General features: G+C 43.6%; 1 protein-coding gene across 1 annotated transcript in view; it reads right to left on the bottom strand.

The window, feature by feature from the left end:
* LOC311241809 (uncharacterized protein) overlaps nt 1–27,271 on the bottom strand; it is a gene marked incomplete at both ends in the record, with an annotated part of 69,912 nt that extends 42,641 nt beyond the window's left edge. The window contains one exon of the mRNA XM_084330727.1: nt 27,157–27,271. Within this exon, the coding sequence (XP_084186853.1) occupies nt 27,157–27,271 (115 nt within the window). The remainder of the gene's footprint in view (nt 1–27,156) is intronic.
* Between the last annotated feature and the right edge of the window lie 637 nt (nt 27,272–27,908).

The raw sequence follows: 27,908 nt of genomic DNA, 5'->3' as shown, positions 1-27,908 counted from the left end.
CATTCCTGCTATTGTGCGCCAAATGGAGAGACCACAAGTGTCTCATTAAAGACAGGGGGGGGAGGAGATGATGAAGAGGTGTAGAGGGGGGGAAGGAGATGATGAAGAGGTGTAGAGAGGGGGGGAGAGATGATGAAGAGGTGTAGAGAGGGGGGGGGGATGATGGAGAGGTGTAGAGAGGGGACCATTATTATTATTATTATAACCATTATTGACCCACTGTGGGGCGAGGGTGAATATCATGCCAGTTTGATTAAGGGTCAATGGGAGGCATGTAGTATTGCACTTTACTTTACTTGCACTTTACTTGTTTACTTTTGTAGTGTTCAGATAACACTAATAACACAAACACAAAGCAGCATTCCTGCTGCATTTCACTACAACAGTAAATCAAAAGTGCAATAATAAATGATTTTGTTAAATGTATAAACTTGTATCCTGCTACTAAACAAAACATTCCTGAGTGCTTCATATCCATAACATGCATTTCAGTGTTATAATGTTTTGTTTAGTAGCAGGATAAAAGTTTATACATTTAACAAAATCATTTATTATTGCACTTTTGATTTACTGTTGTAGTGAAATGCAGCAGGAATGCTGCTTTGTGTTTGTTGAGCAGTGGGCTTTAAGTTCATACATTTATTTTATTAGAAGATATACAAAGATAATTGATCATTTTTGTATATATTTGGGGTTACAGCAATACTTTTAAATTCAGCTGTTTATAAATTCATAAAGTTGAAATTGCATTACTAAATGCATTTGAAATGGAATAAAAACAAAGTTACAACAAATTATAATTGTTTATATACCTTATTTATCACATCTGTGACTATTATGGGCTATTTGAGTGATGGGGTACTACTGGCGGGACTGCCGATAAACAATGCGGCCCCCCAGATTGATTGTGGACATTTTGTGGCCCTCACCATATACAAAGTTGCCCACCCCTGCTGTAGATCTTTCCCTGAAAAAAGTGTATCTTTCCCTGCGAGTCCACATTACAGTTCTACTTTTGTTTTGATGTGAAAAGTGATGCTGCATAAGATTACTGCACTTAGCACTGACTGAGAAAGTACATATTACAGTTCTACTTTGACAAACATATTTACAATTAGCATTTTCTAATGTTAATAATATGAGAATCCACATTACAGTTCTACTTTTGTTTTGATGTGAAAAGTGATGCTACATAAGAGGACTGCACTTAGCACTGACTGAGAAAGTACATATTACAGTTCTACTTTATAAAATGCTAATTGTAAATATGTTTGGCAATGTTAATAGGAGAAGGTCCACATTACAGTTCTACTTTTGTTTTGATGTGAAAAGTGATGCTGCATAAGATGACTGCACTTAGCACTGACTGAGAAAGTACACATTACAGTTCTACTTTATAAAATGCTAATTGTAAATATGTTTGTCAATGTTAATAATATGAGAGTCCACATTACAGTTCTACTTTTGTTTTGATGTGAAAAGTGATGCTGCATAAGATGACTGCACTTAGCACTGACTGAGAAAGTACATAAATGTTCTACTTTGACGTTTTAATGTTGGACCAAAGCATTGCATGTAATTAGAATACAGGCAAATAAAAGTAATTTAGTTTAAAGTACAATCTTGGCTGTCTTTTTCTCTCAACGCTTCAATAGGTAGATCTTGCCTTCACCAAAAAAAAAGTGATCTTGGGCTTAAAAAGGTTGGTGACCACTGGTTTAGACTGATGAAGGGGGGGGGGGGGGGGGGGGGGGGGCAATTTCATCATGTTACTTCTCCGACGAGGCATCTGAAGAGACCCAAGTGATTCGCCGAGCCGGAAAACGCGTGGAATACATAATTTACAGTACCCAACGCTGAATCAATAAATGCGATCGATATTTGGAATGGCGATCAGGAATTGGAATAATCTTTTTGGATAACATCTGATCTGAGGTAAGCAATTTATTTTACCAGTCTTGGGGTAATCGGATCTATTTTGACCTATATATCAGCGTGTGCCCCATGTGTGTGTGTGTGTGTGTGTGTGTGTGTGTGTGTGTGTGTGTGTGTGTGTGTGTGTGTGCTCGCTGATCAGTAAATGAGAATATATTTTTCAGATCGCTTCTATAGCGTGCATAAGTACACATATACTATAGATAATCTAGCGTTTATTTGAAAACTATTCATAAATAGGCCGAAAAATTACAAAGTTTTTTGTGTATGCCAGAATATTCCAGTAAAGGGCGTTTATCACGGAATCTATATATTTTCCTGAAAAACAAGGGCTTTTCAAAATGCTATAAAACGGAAAAGAACCGATTAAAAAACAATCCGTCTCGACAATGTTGACTGCAAACAAGTCATTACGGGCAGATTAGACACATAGCCATAATTTAAGAGAGAGATTATGCGTTCACAACGCTATCATTGAAGTGGGTGGTGGCATTCAACCATGCTTTACCATGTTAACAAGTGGCACTGATAGTGTTAATGCACACAGAGACATGCGACTGTTAGATATGAATGCACAGAGACATGCGTCTGTTACAGATATTAATGCACACAGAGACATGCGTCTGTTACAGATATGAATGCACAAAGAGACATACGTCTGTTAGATATTAATGCACACAGAGACATGCGTCCTGTTACAGATATTAATGCACACAGAGACATGTGTCTGTTAAGATATTAATGTACACAGAGACATGCGTCTGTTACAGATATTAATGCATTGCACACAGAGACATGCGTCTATTACATATATTAATGAGCTGGATGAATGTAAAAATAAAGCGAATTAGGCAAATATCTTTTTAATTTAAGCTCGTTATTCTTCTAATATCATTTACATTTACATTTAGTCATTTAGCTGACGCTTTTATCCAAAGCGACTTACAAGTTCTGTACGACAAGCCATCAGGAAGGGCACAACTCTATCAGCTGAGCAACAATGTTCATCAAAGTGTTGAGTGCTACAGTGTAGGTTAGTTTATTAGGACAAGTGCATGACAGTACGGTTAGTTAGGGTTAGATTTTTTTTTTTTTTTTTTTTTTTTTTTTTAATTCAGATAATGGTTGAAGAAGTGCGTCTTTAGTCGACGGCGAAAGATTGGACGTGATTCGGCTGTCCTAACTGGGGTGGGTAGTTCATTCCACCATTGTGGGGCAAGGACTGAGAATAGGCGACTTCTCTTTGATGACCCTCCCGGAGCTTGGATAGGAGTAGGTCTGAGGCGGCCAGAAGATGCAGAGCGTAGGGGTCTTGAGGGTGTGTAGTTAGAGACCATTGACCGGAGGTAGGCGGGAGCGGTTCCCTTTGCCGCACGGTATGCTAGGTCGAGGGCCTTGAAGCGGATTCGTGCAGCAATGGGGAGCCAGTGCAGGTCCCTAAGAAGTGGGGTGACATGGGCCGACTTCGGTAGGTTTGAGATCAGGCGGGCCGCTGCGTTCTGAATGAGTTGAAGAGGCTTAGTGGCAGTGGCCGGGAGGCCAGCGAGCAGTGCATTGCAGTAGTCGAGGCGGGAGATGACTGTTGATTGGACGAGGAGTTGGGTGGCTTCTTTTGTCAGGAAGGGGCGTATCCTTCTGACGTTGCTCAGGAGGAATCGGCAGGTTCTGGTCGTCGCTGCGATGTGAGCAGAGAAGTTCAACTGGTCGTCGAGGACAACACCAAGGTTCTTGGCGGTCGGGGACGCAGTCACAGCTGCATTCTCGACTGTGATTGAAAGGTCGGTTAGGGGGGAGGATTTGGCCGGCAGGTGGAGCAATTCTGTTTTGCTTAGGTTCAGTTTGAGGTGGTTGGACGTCATCCAGGCTGAGATGTCGGACAGACAGGCCGAGATCCGCACAGAGACGTGGATATCTGAGGGAGGGAAGGAGAGGAAGAGTTGAGTATCGTCGGCATAACAATGGTAGGAGAAGCCATGAGACGTGATAATGTTACCCAGTGATTTAGTGTAGAGGGAGAAGAGAAGGGGTCCTAAAACCGAGCCCTGGGGGACACCCGTCCGCAGGGGGCGGGTGGCCGACAGGGTCCCTCTCCATGACACTTGGTAGGAGCGGTCATTGAGGTATGATGACAGCCATGTCAGCGCAGAGCCAGCCACTCCCATTCCTGCGAGGGCCGCAAGGAGGATCTGGTGGTTGACTGTGTCGAAGGCTGCAGATAGATCTAGGAGAATCAGGACAGAGGAGAGGCCTTTCGCTTTTGCTAAGTGAAGTGCCTCTGTGACCGCAATGAGGGCTGTCTCTGTGGAGTGACCAGTCCTGAAGCCTGACTGATTAGGGTCTAGGAGGGTCTAGGAGGTCATTCTGTCATAATATAACTCTAGTCCAGTAACCACACAATATGCCCCTGGTAGTCGTGTTGGAAAGAAAGCAGCCTAAATTACGCTCCCTCAGCCCGCAGGAATACTTTCACTTTCTTTTTTTTTTATCCACTTTTTCTCCCATTTTTCTATATTTTCTCCCATCCCAATTTCGTATCATCCAATTCAACCCTCCCCTGTCACGAACGCTGTTTCTTGCCTCCCACAAGCCAGCTGCAATGTGGACTAAGTCATACATAGCACAAGTCCCCTCTGGTACTTGAGGTAACAGCAGTCGCATCTTTTCACCTGCGCAGCTCGATCTCTCAGTGGCGAGGAGTAACGCGTGGGAGGCTCACGCTGCCCCCGACACTTCCTGATTCTACTGCGCAGGCGCACCAACCGACCTGTAGGAGTGGCTGTCCACAACGCCCGATCCCCACCCATCAGTTTCCCACCCCCTAATACGGCCAATGTGTATTAGTATGAACGACCAGCTAAACTGAAAGCAATGTGGAACGCTGGGCTCGAACAGGCAAGCCCAGCGTAGGGCTGGGCGATATGACCAAAAGCGTTAATCGCGATAAAATTATAAAATTATTTTCATATAATTCGATATCGATAATATCGTCGATATAATGTCTGTCAAGTTTAATTAACTTCTTATGCTGCTGCGAATGTCTCAAGTCGAGTTGATGTCGTCATCAGTCCGCGCACGTTAGCAGTTAGCCGACAAGCGGAGTATCTCATGACAATAAATATGACACTAAAATACTCTCTTCCGCCACAATATATTGAAACGAACTGTATACACCACACTACTATAAACGTGGCCTCAGAATTCAAAACACACACATACTCGGCACGTAAATATATAAAACAGTGCCGTGCAAGCTAGTTATCCTAGCCAGCCTGTTGTATCTAAGCGGTGTATTCCATGACAATGTGCTAAATATGACACTAAAATACTCTCTTCCGCCACAATATATTGAAACGACGTCCACTGTATACCCCCACTACTATAAACGTGGCCTCAGAATTCACGCCACACACATACTCGGCACGTAAATATATAAAACATCGCCGTGCAAGCTAATTAGCCTAGCAAGCCTTGTTGTTGAGTGAGTCCTACCTCCTTCCGGGTCTACTTCGCTCTCGGCCATCTCCTTCACTGATTGGTTGTTAGCTGTTGTGCGTAAGCACGTCATCACGTAACGCAGGGCTCCAGACTAACTTTTTTCACCACCGTCCCAGAACCGTCCCGAAATACAGTTTTAACCGTCCCAAAGTGAATGTAAACCGTCCCAATTTTTTTTTATATATATAATATATCAACGTCAATTTGATCATATGGGGACATATATTGTGCTGATAATGGCACAGAGGGTGAGACCAACTGTGTACCGTACCTTTTGATTATTGTAAGCACAAAGATAATAAGCAGCTATAACTAGAACGTGTCGATAATATACAGTTCCAATAATAATAATAATAATAGATCAAATTTATATAGCGCCTTTCATAGAACCCAAGGTCGCTTCACAATCAGGACAAAAAATAGGGCTAGGGAAATAGGGGGGAAAAAGGGGATGAGGGAAGGTTAGGGATAATGGATAATGGACCTAATCTAATCTAAACTAACTGATGGGGAAAAGTCTTGGTCAAAAGGTGTGTTTTTAGAGCAGTTTTGAAGGTGTCCAGGGTTGGGGCGTTGCGGATAACATTACACTTCTGTTATTTAAATTATGTGTCCTTACGTTAGAGTCAGGGGTTGTATTGTTGGATGCAGTTCCCTGTTGGTCAGTGTGTGTCTGTTCTCCATCTTCTTCTGCTGTGTTTATCCTCTTCAAATAGCGCAGCAGATTTGCGGTGCTCTCTTCACTGAGAGGATGCCAGTATAGCGTTTATTTTTATTTTTATAACATTCTGATATTTTCACGGTTCTTGTATAGTGGTCTCGTGCGACTGTCAACTATAATAAATATGGGCTGTTATAAATTGTGTGAATAGTTGTTGTGAGTGCTCGCACTATGTTTCAATATAATCAGTTTTACCATTCATTCATTATAAACACAGACGTAAGGTGTCCACCGCGCGTCCACCGTGTCCACTGTGCTTTTTTTAAAGCTCCGGCCAAAATGCATGGTGACGTGTTGACCAATTTCGGAGGGGGATCCCAATGATATATCAATAAAAACGTACCGTCAGTTCATGTCCAAGGGATTATGTTCACGCACACAGCAAGTATCACCAGTTCCTGGCATTTTTTAACCTCTTTCTTTTTCGATGTCGAGATAAATTTGGGGCTGCTGCAGCGCGACCTGTGGTTTGCTGATCAGAATGGTGGGCGGGAGCTTGATGCTGGATTAGCGTATAGCTGCGTTGGGACGGCGGAGATAGTCATTGGATTCGGCAAATCACGCAACGTTTAGACTTCAGTGAACCCCACATGATAATGTTGCCGTCTCTCTGTCAACTAAGTCGGCACGAGACACGCACCGTTTGACAGCAATATGTGCGCGCACTGACATTCGGCTAATTGACATTTCCTGTGAAAAAAAGAAAAAATCCTCTTCGTCCCGTTTGTGTCCCGGCAATGATTTCTGTTCGTCCCAAATCAATATTTGATCGTCCCCGGGACGACGGGACATCGTTAGTCTCGAGCCCTGACGTAACGTTGGTTGTTGTTAGTGAGTGTGCTGAGCCGAGGCTGAACGGAGCCAAGCTTGGAAAATCGATATATCGAAACTTTGCGACCACGTTTCATGTTTATTTCGAGGAAATAATTTATCGCGATAGTTATCGTTATCGTTTTATCGCCCAGCCCTAGCCCAGCGTCTCCGTCATTCGTGGCGAGCGTCTTGCCCACTACGCCACGTAGCCGCTAATACTTTCACTTTCTATTAACAGTGTATTTGATTTGATTTGATTTTATTTTATTAGGGATCCCCATTAGCTGGTGCGATAGCAACCAGCTAGTCTTCCTGGGGTCCACACACAAAAAAAAACATACAAAAACAATCACTATTGCAAAAACAAAATTAATAAAAGTCAGTACACACAATGCATAATGAAACTACTGTAACAATTAAGATAGCTAAAATTACATTAGTGTAAAACAAAAACAAAAAATTACTTTACAGTGTTAAAACCAATTTAACAAAACTATTTAAGATTATTTTTAAAAGTGAATCTACTGTAAATGCAGCAGAGGTTCCGAGGCAGGCCATTCCAAAGAGTTAATGCTCTAAAAATAAAAGATCTCCCCAAAGCGCTGGTTCTAGGACCTGGCAATTCAAGCTGCCCACTACTGGAACCTCTAGTGTAATGCTCATGCACAGTATTACTAAAAACAATCTGATTATGTATAAAAACAGGTGTTTTACTGCTCATGACCAACTTGAACAGCACAAGTATATTAAAAGACAATCTATTTTCAACGTTAAGCCAAGAGAGGCGGGCATGCATACGGCTCACATTAGACCTTAGTGAGCAGCCCAGTACCAACCGTGCTGCCCTGTTCTGGACCACCTGGAGCTTCCTGAGGTCACCACTGGCAGCAGATGACCACATCGCAGAGCAATAGTCAAGATGACATAAAACTAAACTTTGCACTATCTGACATAAAAGGGGACGGGCAACAAAAGAAGCACATTTCCTGGAAATACCAATTGCTCTTCCCATTTTTAAAACAATATAATTAATATGCTGAGACCAAGACAGAGTGCAATCCAGCATCACTCCAAGGAGTTTAGTACTTTCAACTTGTTGAACTGCCGAATTACACAAGTTTAAATGAAGCTTTGGATTTGTAGATAACCTGTGCCTTGTTCCCAGCACAATACATTTAGTCTTGGAGATATTAAGGACAAGTCTATTACATACTACCCAGTCATGCACAACTTTAAGTTCTCTGCTAAAAAAAAAAAAAAAAAAAAAGTTCTCTGCTCAAAACTTCATTAAGTACATTGCATGATGGTGCAGCGTAATACAATGTTGAATCATCTGCATAAATAACTGTTGTAGCACATTTGGTAGCCCAAGATAGGTCATTAGTAAATACAGAGAAGAGCAAAGGTCCTAGGCAACTTCCTTGCGGAACGCCACACTCTAGACCTCTGCTACTGGACAGGCTGCCATTTAGATACACCACCTGTGATCTAGAGGACAAATAACTTAGTATCCACTTTAAAGCAGAAGAGTTAAAACCATAACATTTAAGTTTCTCAACCAGTAGAGAATGGTCCAGCACATCAAATGCAGCACTAAAATCTAACAGCACAGCTCCCACCAACATAGTGTTATCTATAGCTTTAAGCCAGTCATCAGTCATCTGTATCAAGGCAGTAGAAGTAGAGTGACCAGCTCTATAGGCATGTTGAGAATCTGTTGCAAGCTTGTTTGAAACAAAATACTCTTGAATTTGTGAATGCACCAACTTTTCCATGATTTTGCTCAAGACAGGTAAAATACTTATAGGTCTAGAATTTCCCTCATTAAAAGCAGCTTTGGTATCCTTAGGTAAAGGAAAAACCTTAGCCTCCTTCCACATCTTTGGAAATAGGCCCACATCCAAACATCTATTCATAATATGACATATATTATGACATATTGAAGTTATTTAGTTTATGAAGAACGAATGTAGGCTACAAACTGCATAAACATCTGCGTCATGATCTGACACTGGACTGGATTTACTGATATATTGTTAGAATCAGCTTGTTGATGCAACAGCCGTCTGTTTCTCTAATGCACACTGGTTGCCATTTGTTTTATTCTATCAAGGTTTGTATTTTTCTTCACATCTTACACTACTGGCCAGGAGAGTCAATTGTCTTGGTTTATTGATTGATTTTTATAGTGGAGTAAAAGACAGCATCCAAGGGATAAAAACATGAGACAGTGCAAGCACTTATTTCCATTATGGTCCCTGATTTTGGACATGGACACACATCAACATAAAACATAGAGCATATTTGAGTCAAGTATGAAAAAACGTATTGAAAATGTAAGATAAAGCCTTGTATACAATGATGAACAAAACAATTATACAAGATTGCAGAAAGAGATGTTATCGAAAAAGAAGGAATGTGAACTTACATATATCCTGATAATCTGTGGGCTCCTCCTTCAATCCAGTATAAATGTCCATAGGTGGGTCTGGAGAGTCTAAAGTTTCTTCTTTGTTGATGTTCAGTAGGACGTCTTGGTCCCTGGGTTCTAAAGAAGTCATCTTCTACTGGAGCTGGAGTCCAGAGTGTCTTCCTGTAGGACGTCCTGCCCCCGGTCAGAGTGAGTTACACCAGGTGAGTTCAGGTAGAGAACTATGGAGAGAGGATACTGTAATATATTTATTCATTAATATTCCACTGAAGGATTACAGATCCTTACATCCAGCTCCTCTGGTGAGAGCATAATCTCCCCCACTCTGGAATGTGCATCTGTGACCAAGCTCAGGCCATGCACCCAGAAATACTTTGACCTGATGACCGGTGCATGCATGGCAGCTGTATCGGGCCTCTGGCCACAGGCCAGTGAGAAGGAGCAAACCTGAACATAATATATCCCCAAACCAGACCATGTATGCCAATGCCTGTCGGATCATCCATTATTAACCAGACATCAACCTCGCTAAATTGGGAACTATATAAAGAGTATATAAATCACTGTCATGTATCATTCTAGAGGCTCTTAGCCCGTGGAGGGCTGGTCTCCAGGACTGTTTCTCTTCTCTGTGTGTTCCAGCCAATAAAAACCACTGATTGAATTCACCGTTGTCTCCTGAATCTCTCTTCAGCCGGCTCATACATATCAATCAAAAGAACTCAGCTTTTTAATACTATCAATACTAAGGTAAACTTTTGTAAAGGTTTGTACTTTTTTTTATATTATATTGTATTTGTATCTATACTTTAAGTGTATATAGGACTGTGAAGCTATGCATCCCCCACCCTGTATCCCCCCATACTGCTTTGACACCCGAATTTCCCCAAGGGGATCAATAAAGGATTATCTTGTCTTAAACCAACAGGCTAGGCTATCCAGTCTATTTGTCAGACTGAAAGCAAAATGTGGAGATTCTGACTTGGAAATGATTGGCTTATCAGGAGAACAGACCTTATGAATATAACTATGTATATATGCAGGGGAGGAAATTAGGCCATTTTACTCGCCAAATGCGAGTATTATTTATGTTTGGCGAGTGATTCATGAGGAGCACTCGCCAGTCGCCACACTGGCGAGTAGTAAACAAAACAAAAAAAATCATTCTGCAATCTGCTGATTCGCTCACCGGCACAAGCCGAACTCTGATTCCCCCCTTATGATTCCTCCCATTTGCGCCTCATAATAATCCATAACCAATGAACATCATCGTTGCGCTCTAAGCTCCTCCAATGAACACTTGTTTTCTAGAAGATGCCGCACATCTAGGGGAAGTGGACAGACCACTGTGTGCGGCCCTACAGACTCCTGTCACCGGCTTGACAACGTAGACAAACTTAGACAAAAAAAATCAGTGGATGAAAATAATTGCATGTAGAGTCGTCGCTTTCGGATATCAGTGTGGTCTGACATGGGGGCGAACAACAGCACGCGACGCGTCTCCTTCGAGTCGGATGAGAATGACAAGTGGGCGTGAGGCTAACGATTCCATAGCCCCTTTCCAGTCACTGGCTCCCACGTTACTAGCCGTGTTAATGTGCACATTGATTGATTGATTGATTGATTGAAAACTTTATTAACAGATTGCAGAATGGGTACAATACAGTACAGCTCAATACACACAATTGTTAAGGGGATGCAGACCAGAGAAAGACTTTCGTCTTGTTTACACCAGGGTCCCCCATTTTCAATTCATCAGGACATATATGACATACATGACATACAGATAGTCAGTACTGCTACATCTATACATTTATGACATACCAGATTTGCAAATACAGTACTGTTTGTGATACAGAAGGAGTCAAGAAAAGGGAGTATATACATTTGACGTAGAAACTGTACATTGGAGGAGGTTGGGTGGGGGGGGTTGGGTACACTGGGATATTGACAACCATACTGGGTAATTTACATTGGAGGTGGTTGGGGGGGGGGGGGCACACTGTATAAGCAAGCAAAACTGTACATTGAGGGGGGGAGACTCTGTACAAACAAACAAAATTGTACATTGGACTATTGATAAAACCATACTAGGTAAATGACTGTACATTGGAGGGGGTTGGGTTAGGATATTTACAGGGGCCAGTGTTGAATTGCAGTCTCCCGTAGGTGTCTCTTGAGAGAGGTTTTGAAAGTGGGTAGTGATCCACATTCCTTTACAGCTTTGGGTAGGGCGTTCCACATTGATGTGGCATAATTGCGAAACGTGTTTAGTCCCTTATTTGAGCCGAATCTGGGTTTAACATGATTTGTGGAGCTCCCTCTGGTGTTGTGATCGTGGTATTCACTGACCTTTGGGAAGTATTTTGCCATGTACATGGGTACCTTGGTCGTGTAGTGTATCTTGTAGACCAGGCCCATTGCAAGTTGCTGTACTCTGTCATCTACTCTAAGCCATCCTAGGTTGTCAAAGTGGGCAGGGGTGAGGTGGGTTCTAGGAGTAAGGTCAAGCAGTAGTCTGACCAGTTTGTTTTGAGATGTTTGTAATTTTGTTTTTAGCGCCTTTGAGGTGCTTTGGTACCATGAGGTGCAAGCATAGTCGTAGTACCCCTGAATGAGTGCTCCTGCCAGAGTCTTCAGGGTATTCTTGTTTACCAGAGAGGAGATCCGGTACAAGAATCGAGTTCGTTGGTTGACTTTTTTTATTACATTGGATGCCATTTTGTCACAGGAGAGATTAGCCTCTAGGATGGAACCCAGGTAGGTAATTTCATCTTTCCTTGTGACAATATTGTCACCCACTGTAACTGAGAAGCCGTCGGTCTTGCTGAGTTTGTTATTTGAACCGAAGAGAATGGACTCTGTTTTGCCCATGTGTAATGATAGTTTGTTATCAGCGAGCCATATGCAGATTCTGCCTAGTTCCGAGCTGAGGGTTTTTTCAACCTGTAACTTGTTCTTGTCAGAGACCAGCAGGGCTGAGTCGTCCGCAAACAGGAACAAGTTGCAGTCACAAGCTGACGACATGTCATTTGCATAAATTAGGAACAGTAGCGGTCCTAGTATGCTTCCTTGTGGAACACCACAGCTCACTGTGAGGGGGGGGGATAGGGTACCGTTTACCTCCACCATCTGTTCCCTCCCCTCAAGGTAGGATTGCATCCAGCTCACTGATAGACTATCAAAACCAATTGCTTTTAGCTTGTCAATCAGAATGGAGTGATTGACCGTGTCAAAGGCCTTTTGTAGGTCCAGCATGACCATGCCGCAGTATTTGCCTGCGTCCACCTCTTGTTTGATGTGGTCATTCAAATAGAGAAGGCATGTGTCAGTGGAGTGGGATGTTCTGAAGCCAGATTGGAATTCGTAGATTAGATTTTTTTCCGCTAGGTACTTTTCGACCTGTTCGTAGACTATTTTTTCCATGACTTTCGAGATGGAGGTGAGAATAGAAACAGGGCGGTAGTTGCCTGGGTCTAATTTGCTGCCCTTTTTGTGCAGAGGGGTCACCCTCGCAATTTTGAAGTCCTTGGGGACGTGTCCCTGTTTTATGGAGAGGTTTATTATGTGTGTGATGATTGGGGTGATGGCGGCTGCTGAGTCTCTGAGGAATTTGGAGGGGATGTTGTCATGGCCAGTGGCCTTGTTAGGTTGGAGGGCGCTCAGTTTATTGAGTACCTCATCTGTTGTTACCATTTCCAGCTTGAAGTCGTCCTTGCAGACCCCTAGGTTTTTGTAGTAAGCTACTATGTGTTCTACCCCATAAAGCCCTGAGTGGGAGGGTAGTTTGTTTACCAGTGTTGTGGCTATGTTTGTGAAGAAAATGTTTAAGTAATTGGCTACATCCAGCTTGTCTGTGATGAGCGTGTTGTCCGTTTTTATGTTTATGTTTGAGAATCTGGTTTTAAGTTTTTTACTGCATCCTAGTTGATTATTGAGTAATTTCCAAAGTTCACGTGGTTTGTTTTTGTTTTCCTCAGTTTTGTCATTGATGAAATTCTTTTTTGCAGTTTTGATCATGGAGTTTACGTCGTTTCTTAGTCTGTTTCTTTTTAGTTTGAGTTCAGTCACGTGGGCTTGGAGTTCTCTGCTCGTGCTTTTAGTAAGCTTTGACTGACTTTTACGAAACTCAGAGCATTTTTTGTCTCTGGTTTTCATAGCGGCCAGTATTTCGGAGTGCATCCACGGCTCAGCGCGATTTTTTACCCTGGTGGTTCTTAGGGGGGCCATGTCGTTTAGTATTGTTGAGAATTTGGTTTTGAAACCAAGCCATGTTTCTTCAACCAGTGTACCATTGAGTTCATCTGACCAGTCCAGGCTCTCCAGTTCAAGGTTAAAGGCCTCGCTAGAGTAGGTTTTGAGGTCTCTAGATGTGACTGTTTTGTGGCAGCCAGCCTTTTGTTTTAGTTTTTTGCGGGTACAGAATATCATATAATGATCACTTAACCCGCATGCTATAACCCCTTTCTTGGAGATCTTGGACTTGTCGGAGGTCAGAATGAGGTCAATGGTAGTCTGAGTTGATTCACATACACGTGTGGGTTGGGTGATTAGCTGGCTGAGGCCGTGCAGATCACAAAACCTACTGAATGACTTGAAGACGGGTGCATCTTTTCGTTGCATATCCGTGTTCCAGTCTCCAATAAGAATTTTGTCTACATCCTCAACTCCAGCTAAACACCCATCCAGTGTATCATAAAAGTCACTATGATCTGGCGGCCTGTAGACTGTGCCAACCAGTAGGGATTTCGCCCTTTCGAATAGGATTTCCACCCATACAGTTTCAATTGATTTATGATTCAGGTCATTTCTGTTGATGAATTTGGTGTCCTTGTGTATGTACATACAGACACCACCTCCATGTTTGTTCCTATCATTCCTAATTATTGAGTAGTTCTCAATCTCTATCTCTGGATCTTTTACAGAATCGTCAAGCTTAGTTTCTGAGAAGCACAGTATGTTTGCCTTACCATTTATGAATAATTGTTTGATTTCATCCAATTTGTTTTTTAAGCTGTTAATGTTAATGTGAAAAATGTTCAGTCCATTGGCGTTGGTTATTTCATTGATGTTGGCAGGTTCGAAGTATTGTTCGTTTGTGATCTGTTCCTCTGTGTGGGGCTGGGGGGCTTTGTTGTTGAGGGTGGGAAGGGGGGAGGGGGTGGTCGGGTCCCGCTCCGTGCTGGAACAACAAAGAAGGGGGGAGGGGGGGGGTCGGGTCCCGCGCCGTGCTGGAACAACAAAGGACTCGTTCCTGGATGTTTCCGTTGTTAGCTCTGCTAGCTAGCCGGCTATCGGGCGTCGAGATGTTTAAATCCCGCGTCGAGTTGGTCGTCATGGTTTCGACCCTCGGTTCACCTCCTCTCGTCTCTGCCTCACGTGTGCTCGTCTGCTGCGGCGTCATTGGGGAACAGTTGCCGTCCGCGCAGTGGATGTTGCCACGGGTCGTGTTGTTGATGTTGCTGTTGGTCGCGATGGAAACCACCTTCGCTTCTTGCGCTGCCAGACCAAGTCTTCTCGCCTGAGTTCTGGTCAAGACCGGGCCTGGGTTTAAATGAATGTCTCCCGAAAGTAGTAGAACCAGGATGATCATGGTCCTACGGTCCAATCTGCCATTCGGGGGTAAGTTCTTACGTGCCGGGCTCGCTGTTAGTAGCGTGTGTATAGCCGCCGTTCCGACGTGTAGATGTTTCTTTTCAGAGCCATTGAGAAGGTAGAAGTCACTGTGGGTCTCGTTAAATCCGTTTTCACTTCTCTCCACTTCTGTTAGATGTTGCTTCATTGATGAATTGAGGTATAAATCCGTAATCCATATTATGAGGAGGAGAAAATGTGCACAAAACCTTGTTGTTTTGGATCGATGGTGAGAGCTCTCTGTAATGCGACTGCTCATGACTGCGCCGGATGTAAGCTAAACACATCAAGCACTGGTTAAAGACGTGCGGTGGGTCCAAAATATATCGGATATACATTTCAAATGTACTCACCGTTGCATTAGGGTTTCACACGCAGCGGGGTTTGAAAGCTCGGCGTTGCTAATAAACATTTAAAATCATTTTTATAAACGAGCAAAAAAAACCACTGAGCTAGCCTTGGCTAGAATGGCTGCTTCCGCATTTTCACGCAGGAGCGCTGTGATTGCTGGGCGCACCAGGCACGTGACAAAGCAGCCAGCAATCACAGCTGTCCTGCATGAAAATGCGGAAGCAGCCATTTTAGCCAAGGCTAGCTCAGTGATTTTTTTACTCTTTTATAGAAATGATTTTAAGTGTTTATTAGCAACGCCAAGCTTTCAATGCAGCCGAGTGACATTTTATTATTATCGGGTTTCCCCCCATATCACCACTATCGCCCATATGCCCTTCACAACGGTGATGTTGTTATACTTGTCATTCAGAATACACCTGCTGAACCCCTAGCGTTGACATGAGATTCGATTCCAATGTATTGTCATCAGCACAAGTACAGTACAACCAGAATATGTTTGGCATCCAACCAGAGTGCAAATGTAACAAGTCAAGTTCAAGTTGTGTTTTATTTAGCTATTACATTACAGTGAAATGCTTGGTTCTTTCACTGCCCAGCACAGTCCAACCTAGACCAGCCAGACTTTCCCTGCCCAACCCAGCATCTTTCACTGCCCAGTTCAGCCCAACCCAGTCCAGAATAGGTCCCTCTTTCATGTTAATATGCGATATCCTAATATTTTGAAGAGTAGAGATGGTGTGATTAATATATGTTTTATGCTAATATTGTGAAGAGTAGAGACACTTAATGTTTTATGGTAATAAATATTTTAAAGAGTAGAGACACGGTGTGATTATTACTATGATTGAAAATCAATTTAGACGAAGACATACAAAGAAGTAATTATCCCAATTAGTGATTTATTTATGGCTGGTAAGCCAAATAGTTTGTTTCCTCCTTCATGAGACCATGAATGACATGCTCTTGCTGTTTGGATTACCTCATGTCCCCAATGTCTCAAGATCGTAGTTAAAATATGTAGGGCTGCAACAATTATTCAAATGAATTGAATCTATAGCTTTAAATCCTGCTGAAGAGAACGCCGTAGGCAAGCATTACAAAACATATATCATTATATATTTATGTAAAAGTAAAAGAAAATACAAATAAAGTTACAAATCTAAAATAAATTGAATGTGAAAGAATGCCGTGCAAGCTGGATGGTGGTGGTAGCCGCCACATTTCACCCTGACGCCTTGGAAATGGTCAAGAGAAATCCTTTGTTAGGACACTGGGAGGCCCGGTTTCTTATTAACAAAGAAGCAAACAAACAGTTGAAATGTGCGCTATATGGTTCCTCTTTCTTTACCATGCAGGTCTGGAGTGTTCTGGTTGGACAATTAAGACACAACCCGCTGACCACCCCAGAAATTGCCAACAATACCCAGGATGTATATGATGTAATGTCGCATCGACTACTGTTTTATATCTATAATTATGGATATCAGCTAGAACAGCTGTGTAGGAGTGTGATACTGGCCGCTATGAAAACCAGAGACAAAAAATGCTCTGAGTTTCGTAAAAGTCAGTCAAAGCTTACTAAAAGCACGAGCAGTGAACTCCAAGCCCACGTGACTGAACTCAAACTAGAAAGAAACAGACTAAGAAACGACGTAAACTCCATGATCAAAACTGCAAAAAAGAATTTCATCAATGACAAAACTGAGGAAAACAAAAACAAACCACGTGAACTTTGGAAATTACTCAATAATCAACTAGGATGCAGTAAAAAACTTAAAACCAGATTCTCAAACATAAACATAAAAACTGACAACACGCTCATCACAGACAAGCTGGATGTAGCCAATTACTTAAACATTTTCTTCACAAACATAGCCACAACACTGGTAAACAAACTACCCTCCCACTCAGGGCTTTATGGGGTAGAACACATAGTAGCTTTCTACAAAAACCTAGGGGTCCGCAAGGACGACTTCAAGCTGGAAATGGTAACAACAGATGAGGTACTCAATAAACTGAGCGCCCTCCAACCTAACAAGGCCACTGGCCATGACAACATCCCCTCCAAATTCCTCAGAGACTCAGCAGCCGCCATCACACCAATCATCACACACATAATAAACCTCTCCATAAAACAGGGACACGTCCCCAAGGACTTCAAAATTGCGAGGGTGACCCCTCTGCACAAAAAGGGCAGCAAATTAGACCCAGGCAACTACCGCCCTGTTTCTATTCTCACCTCCATCTCGAAAGTCATGGAAAAAATAGTCTACGAACAGGTCGAAAAGTACCTAGCGGAAAAAAATCTAATCTACGAATTCCAATCTGGCTTCAGAACATCCCACTCCACTGACACATGCCTTCTCTATTTGAATGACCACATCAAACAAGAGGTGGACGCAGGCAAATACTGCGGCATGGTCATGCTGGACCTACAAAAGGCCTTTGACACGGTCAATCACTCCATTCTGATTGACAAGCTAAAAGCAATTGGTTTTGATAGTCTATCAGTGAGCTGGATGCAATCCTACCTTGAGGGGAGGGAACAGATGGTGGAGGTAAACGGTACCCTATCCCCCCCCCTCACAGTGAGCTGTGGTGTTCCACAAGGAAGCATACTAGGACCGCTACTGTTCCTAATTTATGCAAATGACATGTCGTCAGCTTGTGACTGCAACTTGTTCCTGTTTGCGGACGACTCAGCCCTGCTGGTCTCTGACAAGAACAAGTTACAGGTTGAAAAAACCCTCAGCTCGGAACTAGGCAGAATCTGCATATGGCTCGCTGATAACAAACTATCATTACACATGGGCAAAACAGAGTCCATTCTCTTCGGTTCAAATAACAAACTCAGCAAGACCGACGGCTTCTCAGTTACAGTGGGTGACAATATTGTCACAAGGAAAGATGAAATTACCTACCTGGGGTCCATCCTAGAGGCTAATCTCTCCTGTGACAAAATGGCATCCAATGTAATAAAAAAAGTCAACCAACGAACTCGATTCTTGTACCGGATCTCCTCTCTGGTAAACAAGAACACCCTGAAGACTCTGGCAGGAGCACTCATTCAGGGGTACTACGACTATGCTTGCACCTCATGGTACCAAAGCACCTCAAAGGCGCTAAAAACAAAATTACAAACATCTCAAAACAAACTGGTCAGACTACTGCTTGACCTTACTCCTAGAACCCACCTCACCCCTGCCCACTTCGACAACCTAGGATGGCTTAGAGTAGACGACAGAGTACAACAACTTGCAATGGGCCTGGTCTACAAGATACACTACACGACCAAGGTACCCATGTACATGTCAAAATACTTCCCAAAGGTCAGTGAATACCACGATCACAACACCAGAGGGAGCTCCACAAATCATGTCAAACCCAGATTCGGCTCAAATAAGGGACTAAACACGTTTCGCAATTATGCCACATCAATGTGGAACGCCCTACCCAAAGCTGTAAAGGAATGTGGATCACTACCCACTTTCAAAACCTCTCTCAAGGGACACCTACGGGAGACTGCAATTCAACACTGGCCCCTGTAAATATCCTAACCCAATCATTCCAACCCCCTCCAATGTACAGTCATTTACCTAGTATGGTTTTGTCAATAGTTCAATGTACAATTGTGTTTGTTTGTACAGTGTCTCCTCCCCCCCCCCCCTCAATGTACAGTGTTACTTGTTTATACAGTGTGCCCCCCGCCCCCCCCCCCCCCCAACCACCTCCAATGTAAATTACCCAGTATGGTTGTCAATATCCCAATGTACCCAACCCCCCCCACCCAACCTCCAATGTACAGTTTCTACGTCAAATGTATATACTCCCTTTTCTTGACTCCTTCTGTATCACAAACAGTACTGTATTTGCAAATCTGGTATGTCATAAATGTATAGATGTAGCAGTACTGACTATCTGTATGTCATGTATGTCATATATGTCTATATGAATTGAAAATGGGGGACCCTGATGGAAACAAGACAAACGTCTTTCTCAGGTCTGCATCCCCTTAACAATTGTATGTATTGAGCCGTACTGTATTGTACCCATTCTGCAATCTGTTAAATAAAGTTTTCATTCATTCATTCATTCATCATTAGCAAAGAGGTTAGTAGATATATTTCTGTGTTTCAGCCTCTGATCTTTTCTTACCAACTCAACGGCAACACTTGAGAAGGGCCACGTGGTGTAGAATCTCAAAACAATATCAGTAACATAACTATTCTCCGTGATATCTTGTAGGCCAGTGTGTTTTTCTGCAGCAATCCCGCAAGTAAAAGTAGCTGGAAAACAAAGCCACAGTCCGTATGTTGTGTCAAAACATCGATCGGTGAAAATCAAAATGGCTGGAATAGACCACTACACTTCCGCGTTACATTGAAATCAAGGAGGAGATTGCGGGGGGGGTCAAATGAATGGATGTGGACGAGAGCCGTGATGGAAGTGGTTGCCGATACGGCTGTGGGGGTGCTAGAGACATGATCGAATAGACGTTTATTCGCCTCGCTCTCCTGAACACGGCGTGACCCATAACTAATCGATCAGAACTAAATCGGCAGAGAAAAAGCCCATTTTAAAGCACCTATTCCGCTTGGACATGCGCAGAGTGCCCATGGAGTCTGGACGACGCGAGATGACGCTCGAATGAATGTGGACCGTTCTATCAGAGGGGGGAGCTTCGGTGGCCAGCCGAACAGGATAATGAACAAATTATCCCACTAAATGGCCAGACGTGTCTTATGGCGACATCTACAATTACCTCATTGAGTCTCCAGGTAGACTAATGTTTATATTTAAGTGCAGCGGTCTGTAGCCACTTACATGACCATCGAAGCTCCCCCCTCTGATAGAACGGTCCACATTCATTCGAGCGTCCTTATTTTCTCCCATCCCAATTTCGTGTATCCAATTCTCCCCTCCCCTGTCTTGAACGTTGCGTGTTGGAGTGGTCACTTGTCAGGTGGCAAGCTTATTGGTCGGCTGTTAGGGCCAGTAAAGGCATTCCTAGCATCCTTAGGTAGTGGGATGACTTTAGCTTATTTCCAGGTTGAGGGCAGGGGTGTAAAGTACTTGAGTAATTGTACTTCGTTACAATACATGTAATACAATACATACAATAAAGTACTGTTTTGGGGGATTTGTACTTTACTCAAGTATTAATATACTTGTACTTTTACTCAATTACATTTCAGAGAAAGAAAAACATACTTTTTACTCCTTACATTTAAAATGCAGACCTACAAAGTACAAAACTCGCAGGTCCAACTATTTTAATATTTTTTTAATATTTGTTTCTTTGGCCGAACTAACGTTAACGTTATTAATCCTGCGGTCGCTCTTTATTTAAAAACAGCCAATCAAATCCACATCAAAGGAAAATGAACCCGCCCATACCCATGCTGATTGGTCCTTGTGCAAGACTAGAAAGCGGGTATCTTTGATTAAACACCTGCTATCAGAAGAATACAGTCAGAGTGACAAGCTACAGAAGATGGCCGCAAACGATAGTACGAGTTATGAAGAGGACGAAAACTATTTATGTTTTACTTTTACTTTTTAGTACTTAAGTACATTTAAAAGTAGAAACTTTTTTAATTTTAAGTGTGTTTTTAGCCAGATACTCTGACTTTTACTTGAGTACGATTTTGAGACGGTACCCATACTTTCTGGGTACTTTTTACACCCCTGGTTGAGGGCACACATTACATTCAATGTAATCTCTGCCCTCAAACCTGGAAGGAACAAGTCATTCCACTACCTAAGAATGCTAGGAATGCCAAGGAGCATGAGGATGAGAGAAAATAAAACAGATAAAACTTGTAGAGCTTTATGCGTGATGCACCAGTTTCCCTCAACCTGAACCCAACTTCATTCAACAGTATGCTATAATCATATTGTAATGAGAGTCCAAGACATGTCAGATGAGGCAAATGATTATGTAGCACCCTTCATATTAAAACAAGTGGTTTGGTAGGCTACATGTCCATATCATATTTACGTATTGTATGATATTATAAAGTGACCTTATCGATACCTTAATATAGATACAAGATAAAATCCTTTTATTCAACGATTATAAGTATTTGCATACAGAACCACCCCTAATCAACCATACAGTATATGGTAATTAAATACCCCCATGGGACCATGCCTGTTTGTGGAATGTGGAATAATGGCTATAAGCGAACTATAAAGATAAACTTCACTGAGAGCGAGATTGATCACAGAGATCATCTAATGAACAAATTGAAGGTAGAAAGCATTTAGTTGTGAACAATCTTATTTGGAAACATGACACAAAATAATATTCCACTTTTCTTAAAAAACAATATTTAATCGTATGATTTTCTTTTTTTATCCACTTTTTCTCCCAATTTCGTATTTCCAATTCTTCCCTCCCCTGTCTTGAACGTTGCTAGACTATGCCTCCCACTGGTCGGCTGTAGTGAGGATAGAAGCCTTGCATCACGTGTCCCCTCCGGTACACGAGGAGGCAGCCTGTCGCATCTTTTCACCAGACAGCTCGATCTCTCAGTGGCGAGGAGTAACGCGTGGGAGGCTCACGCTGCCCCCGATACTTCCTGTTTCTGCTGTACAGGCGTCACCCAACCGACCTGTAGGAGTCGCTGTCCACAACGTCCAATCCCCACCCACTGGCTTTCCCACCCTCTAACACTGCCAATTGTGTTAGTATGACGGCCGGCCAAGCCGGTAGCAACGCCGAGAACTGGGCTCGATACCAGCATATCCTGCGTTAGTGGCGAGCGCCTTGCCCACTGCGCCACTCAACTGCCTTAATCGTATGATTTTAAATATTTTTAAAAATAAATAAATCCTATGAAGTTGTCCATTCCAGTGGACACCCAGGAGGAAGGAGCATCTAAGGGTGTTGACTGACGCAGTCCTATACAGACCCAGCACATTGACAGAAATAAATTACAAGCTGACCCGACATTTGCACTGTAATAACTGAAATGAACAAGTCACTGAAGCAAATTGCTACCTGTGCAACCAAATTATTATTATTTATTTTTCAACCTTTATTTATCCAGGCAAGCAATTAAGAACAAATTCTTATATACAAAAGCAGCCTGTCCAAAAAGCAAAGGCCTTTTGTGGGAAGGGGGGGTGGGAGGCTGTAACAAAAACAAGGTTATGTACATGCATACAAGTAAATAAAATACAAAATGACAGTAGCAATAGTATACAAGGACAACAATAAATAAGGGAGAGAGAATGAAAGGGAGAGAGGGAAAAAGAGAAAGGGAAAAAGAGAAAGGAAGAGTGAGAATTCTATTTGAAAGGGCTAAATCTGTTATAGTCGGCACAATCTACAGACCACCAGATCAAACTGGCTTTTATGATACTCTGGATGTGTGCTTAGCTGGAGTTGAGGATGCTGAAAAGATTCTTATTGGGGATTGGAACACGGATATGCAACAAAAAGATGCATCCGCCTTCAAATCCTTCAATAGGTTTTGTGATCTGCACGGCCTCAGCCAGCTAATCACACAACCCACAAGGGTATGTGAATCAACTCAGACTACCATTGACCTCATCCTGACCTCTGACAAGTCCAAGATCTCTAATAAAGGGGTTATAGCATGCGGGTTAAGTGATCATTATATGATATTCTGTACCCGCAAAAAGCTAAAACAAAAGGCTGGCTGTCACAAAACAGTCACATCTAGAGACCTCAAAACCTACTCTAGCGAGGCCTTTAACCTTGAACTGGAGAGTCTGGACTGGTCAGATGAACTCAATGGTACACTGGTTGAAGAAACCTGGCTTGGCTTCAAAACCAAATTTTCATCAATACTAAACAACATGGCCCCCCTAAGAACCACCAGGGTAAAAAATCGTGCTGAGCCATGGATGCACACTGAAATACTGACCGCTATGAAAGCCAGAGACAAAGAATGCTCTGAGTTTCGTAAAAGTCAGTCAAAGCTTGCCAAAAGCACGAGCAGGGAACTCCAAGACCACGTGACTGAACTCAAACTAGAAAGAAACAGACTAAGAAATGACGTAAACTCCATGATCAAAACTGCTAAAAAAAATGTCATCAATGACAAAACTGAGGAAAACAAAAATAAACCACGTGAACTTTGGAAATTACTCAACAATCAACTAGGCTGCAGTAAAAAACTTAAAACCAGGTTCTCAAACATAAACATAAAGACGGACAACACGCTCATCACAGACAAACTGGATGTAGCCAATTACTTAAACACTTTCTTCACAAACATAGCCACAACACTGGTAAACAAACTACCCTCCCACTCAGGGCAGTATGGGGTAGAACACATAGTAGCATACTACAAGAACCTAGGCGTCCACAAAGACGACTTCAAACTGGAAATGGTAACTACAGATGAGGTACTCAAAAAACTGAGCGCCCTCCAACCGAACAAGGCCACTGGCCATGACAACATCCCCTCCAAATTCCTCAGAGACTCAGCAGCCGCCATCACCCCAGTCATCACACACATAATAAACCTCTCCATAAAACAGGGACACGTCCCCAAGGACTTCAAAATTGCGAGAGTAACACCCCTGCACAAAAAGGGCAGCAAACTAGACCCAGGCAACTACCGCCCTGTTTCTATCCTTACATCCATCTCGAAAGTCATGGAAAAAATAGTATACGAACAGATCGAAAAGTACCTCGCGGAAAAAAATCTAATCTACGAATTCCAATCTGGCTTCAGAACATCCCACTCCACTGACACATGCCTTCTCTATTTGAACGACCACATCAAACAAGAGGTGGATGCGGGCAAATACTGTGGCATGGTCATGCTGGACCTACAAAAGGCCTTCGACACTGTCAATCACACCATTCTGATTGACAAGCTAAAAGCAATAGGTTTTGATAGTTTATCAGTGAGCTGGATACAATCCTACCTGGAGGGGAGAGAACAGATGGTGGCGGTAAACGGTACCCTATCCCCCCCCCTCACAGTGAGCTGTGGTGTTCCACAAGGAAGCATACTAGGACCGCTACTATTCCTAATTTATGCAAATGACATGTCGTCAGCTTGTGACTGCAACTTGTTCCTGTTTGCGGACGACTCAGCCCTGCTGGTCTCTGACAAGAACAAGTTACAGGTTGAAAAAGCCCTCAGCTCGGAACTAGGCAAAATCTGCATATGGCTCGCCGACAACAAACTATCATTACACATGGTCAAAACAGAGTCCATACTCTTCGGTTCAAATAACAAACTCAGCAAGACCGACGGCTTCTCGGTTACAGTGGGTGACAATATTGTCACAAGGAAAGATGAAATTACCTACCTAGGTTCCATCCTAGAGGCTAATCTTTCCTGTGACAAAATGGCATCCAATGTAATAAAAAAAAGTCAACCAACGAACTCGATTCTTGTACCGGATCTCCTCTCTAGTAAACAAGAATACCCTGAAGACTCTGGCAGGAGCACTCATTCAGGGGTACTATGACTGTTACAAAGGGTCAGATTAAACCGAATATATGTATTTATTGATTGATATATATTGCATAATATTTGTATATCGTTTGATATCCCTTGTGTATTCTTTGTACATATACACGGAATATCCCTTTAACCTAGTACAGACCATAATATTTCGTTCTCTTATTGGATAGCGTTCCACCAGCGCCATACCCCCAGAGTCGAGTTCAAAGCCACCGTCAAGGCTTGTCTCAACATGCCCGGTTCTGCCCAAGACTACGAGACAGGAATAAGGCTGGTACTAGTTTATTCGCCTAACATATAAATATGGCGCAGGTGAATACAGAAGTAGTTCGAGTTACCCAAGTGAAGCCTCACCCACGATACGACGTGCGGTGAAGTGGGCCCGTTTTGCCCCAAAATAGAGTCTTGTCTTATCCTAATACGTTTGTTCAACGTATCGTTCGCTCCTTACTAGTAAAGCCTTCATCACGAGTCAACGACCAAGTGAAGTGAGCAACCGTGCGTCTAAATAGAGCACTTATAGCCGCGTGCGAATAGGATAGTAAAGTGTCAGAGCTTAGTGGAATAACGTCAAGTTCAACCTAGTTAATGTGAAGTACCGCGCACCGGAGAATCTACACCGGTGAATGCAGAGCCCCTTTCCGGCTGGATTATTATTATTATTGCTTTGGACCAGGCTGTTGGAGCGGAGAAGAATCGTCTACACCCACTACTGTGGGATTTACCCGTGACGTGAGGAACATCACTCGAGCCCGTCTCAAGGAGAGGCTGGCCGGCTTTCACCTGTGCTGCACGCATACTGTGATTACAGCTGTTGCTTTCGTCTGCCGATCAGGGAGTAATATACCGCCTCCCCTAGCAGGAGCTTATTGAGTCCCTGTGGATCCAGACTTTGCATTCGAACATTTCCTCCCCCTGCTGGCTTACAACCGGTGGGAACCCCCTACCAGAATATCCCGCTGCCTCCCCAGAGTACCATAGATATAATTCCTAATATTCAGGTTGTATTATTATCTCATGCGTAATATGAGAATGGACATTCGTTATTGATTTACCTACGCACATTCCTTTGCCTTATAAGCGCATTGAAAGTAAAGTATATTATGTATTCTTGCTGCTAATAAATATTCTTAATCCAGATTTGTGTGGAAACCGTATCATTGTGGAGGTGTTCTCATCATATACTCGTGTACTGTATGGCCAGTATTGGGATTCTTAATAGGACTAGTTGTTAAAGATCCCTAAATATTCAGCACAACAATTGAATGAGGTTGGAGTGGGGTGGAATTTGGCAATGATCACGTGATGATCACCAGTACGACACATCTTCAGTTGTGTTCCCCGACCTCATTGGGTGTTTCGGCCATTTATCACAATACACCCTCTGCCGAGGTTGGCCCACCACAGGCTGATCAGGCCTGGGTGTGTGTCGCACAGTGGCACCACGTGTTCATTTAGCAGCCCATGATGCGTCTCTACGTTTCAGCCACAACCAGTGACTGCTCCGTTCTGCTGCAGTGGCAAGTTCTTTAATTGCCTTTCGTTGGGCCTGTCCTCTGATCCCTACTTCCTTCAGGAGCCTTGTGGTGGAACTGGCTACAAAGCCTCTGCAGCCCACCTCCACTGGCCACACCTTCACGTTCCAGCCCCGCCCCTCTGCTTCAGCTGCTAAGTTGGCATATCGCAGCCTCTTCCGTTCAAATGCCTCATCGATGGCTTCCTCCCATGGGACCGTCAGCTCAACGATGAAGACACGCCGGCAAGATTTGGACCAGAGGACCAGGTCTGGGCGCAGGTTGGTCGCTGCAATTTCAGATGGGAAGGTAAGCCTCTGGCTGAGGTCTACCCGCATTTCCCAATCCCGGGCTGCGTTCAGTGGGCCTGAGTTCGGAGGTGACGGCTTGGTCCGCCGTTTCTCCCCTTCCCGGATGAAGGTTGTTTTCCGTGGGAAGGTAGTTTGGGCATTTAGAGGCATGGCGTTGGTGGTTACTCTCTTGTTCTCAAGTTCGGCAGCCAAGCACTTCAGTACCTGGTTATGGCGCCAGGTGTATCTTCCTTGAGTTAGACTGGTCTTGCAACCCACTAAGATGTGTTTGAGGGTTGCTGGGGCTGCACACTGGAGACAGGCTGGGTCCTCTCCATACCAGAGATGTAGGTTGGTTGGTGAGGGCAGGACATCATATGTGGCTCTGATGATGAAGCTTAGCCTATTAGACTCCATGCTCCACAGTTCGTTCCACGTGATTTTCCTCCTCTCCACGCCCTCCCACTTCATCCACCGGCCTTGCTGGGCTTGAGAGACTGCCTTGGCACACCTGGCTGCTTCCTCCTGGTGGCGCACTTCCTCCACCACCATGTGCCGCCGTTCGGTTGGAGTAGCCTTTTGCCATGTGGGTGTAGTTGCTTCCAATCCAAGGCCCCCTCTGCCATGTTGGACATGCCCCACTATATCCCGGTGTCTGAGGGCGGTCTTTGCCACTAGTAATGTACATAAGACGGTAGTGGTTTAATGATACCATACTTATTAATACAGTCAGGGAATTGTACCCCTCAGTTACAATTGGTCCTTCGAGCCCCGGATAAGAATTAGCGTAATATTAATATAATATTAACATGGCCGATGATGAACACTCCACAAACGGTTCTCCTAAGCTAGATCGCCCGGAGCGCAGACGGCAGCCACCTCTTCACCTAGAGGACTACGTTGTCAGTCCAATACCTAGCTTTAAAAGGAAGTTAAATACGGATAAAGTAACTAAAGCGGATAGTAAAATTATGTCCAACCCTACCGACCAGGCTACCCCGCCAGTAGAGACCCTAGTGGGTTCTAACGTAACTGACCAAGCTCACGGGGGGGACCAGGAGGGACATGACATGACTTTACCCCCAGACAACGCCAACGGGACAGTCCCCGGAGAGCTCCAGGATAAAGAAAGCGCTCCAGGGACGGAACCCGACCCACTACCAGAAGAGAAGCGCGCCCAGGAGACGGACCTCGGGGCGCGCCCGGAGAACAGATCTCCAACGAGCACTGCCGGAAGCCGATCACCTCGACCAGCGTCTTCCC

The sequence above is a fragment of the Notolepis coatsorum genome (genome assembly GCF_963971535.1).
Source record: "Notolepis coatsorum genome assembly, chromosome: 1".
Taxonomy (NCBI): domain Eukaryota; kingdom Metazoa; phylum Chordata; class Actinopteri; order Aulopiformes; family Paralepididae; genus Notolepis; species Notolepis coatsorum.
This window is presented reverse-complemented; position numbering and strand designations above follow the sequence as displayed.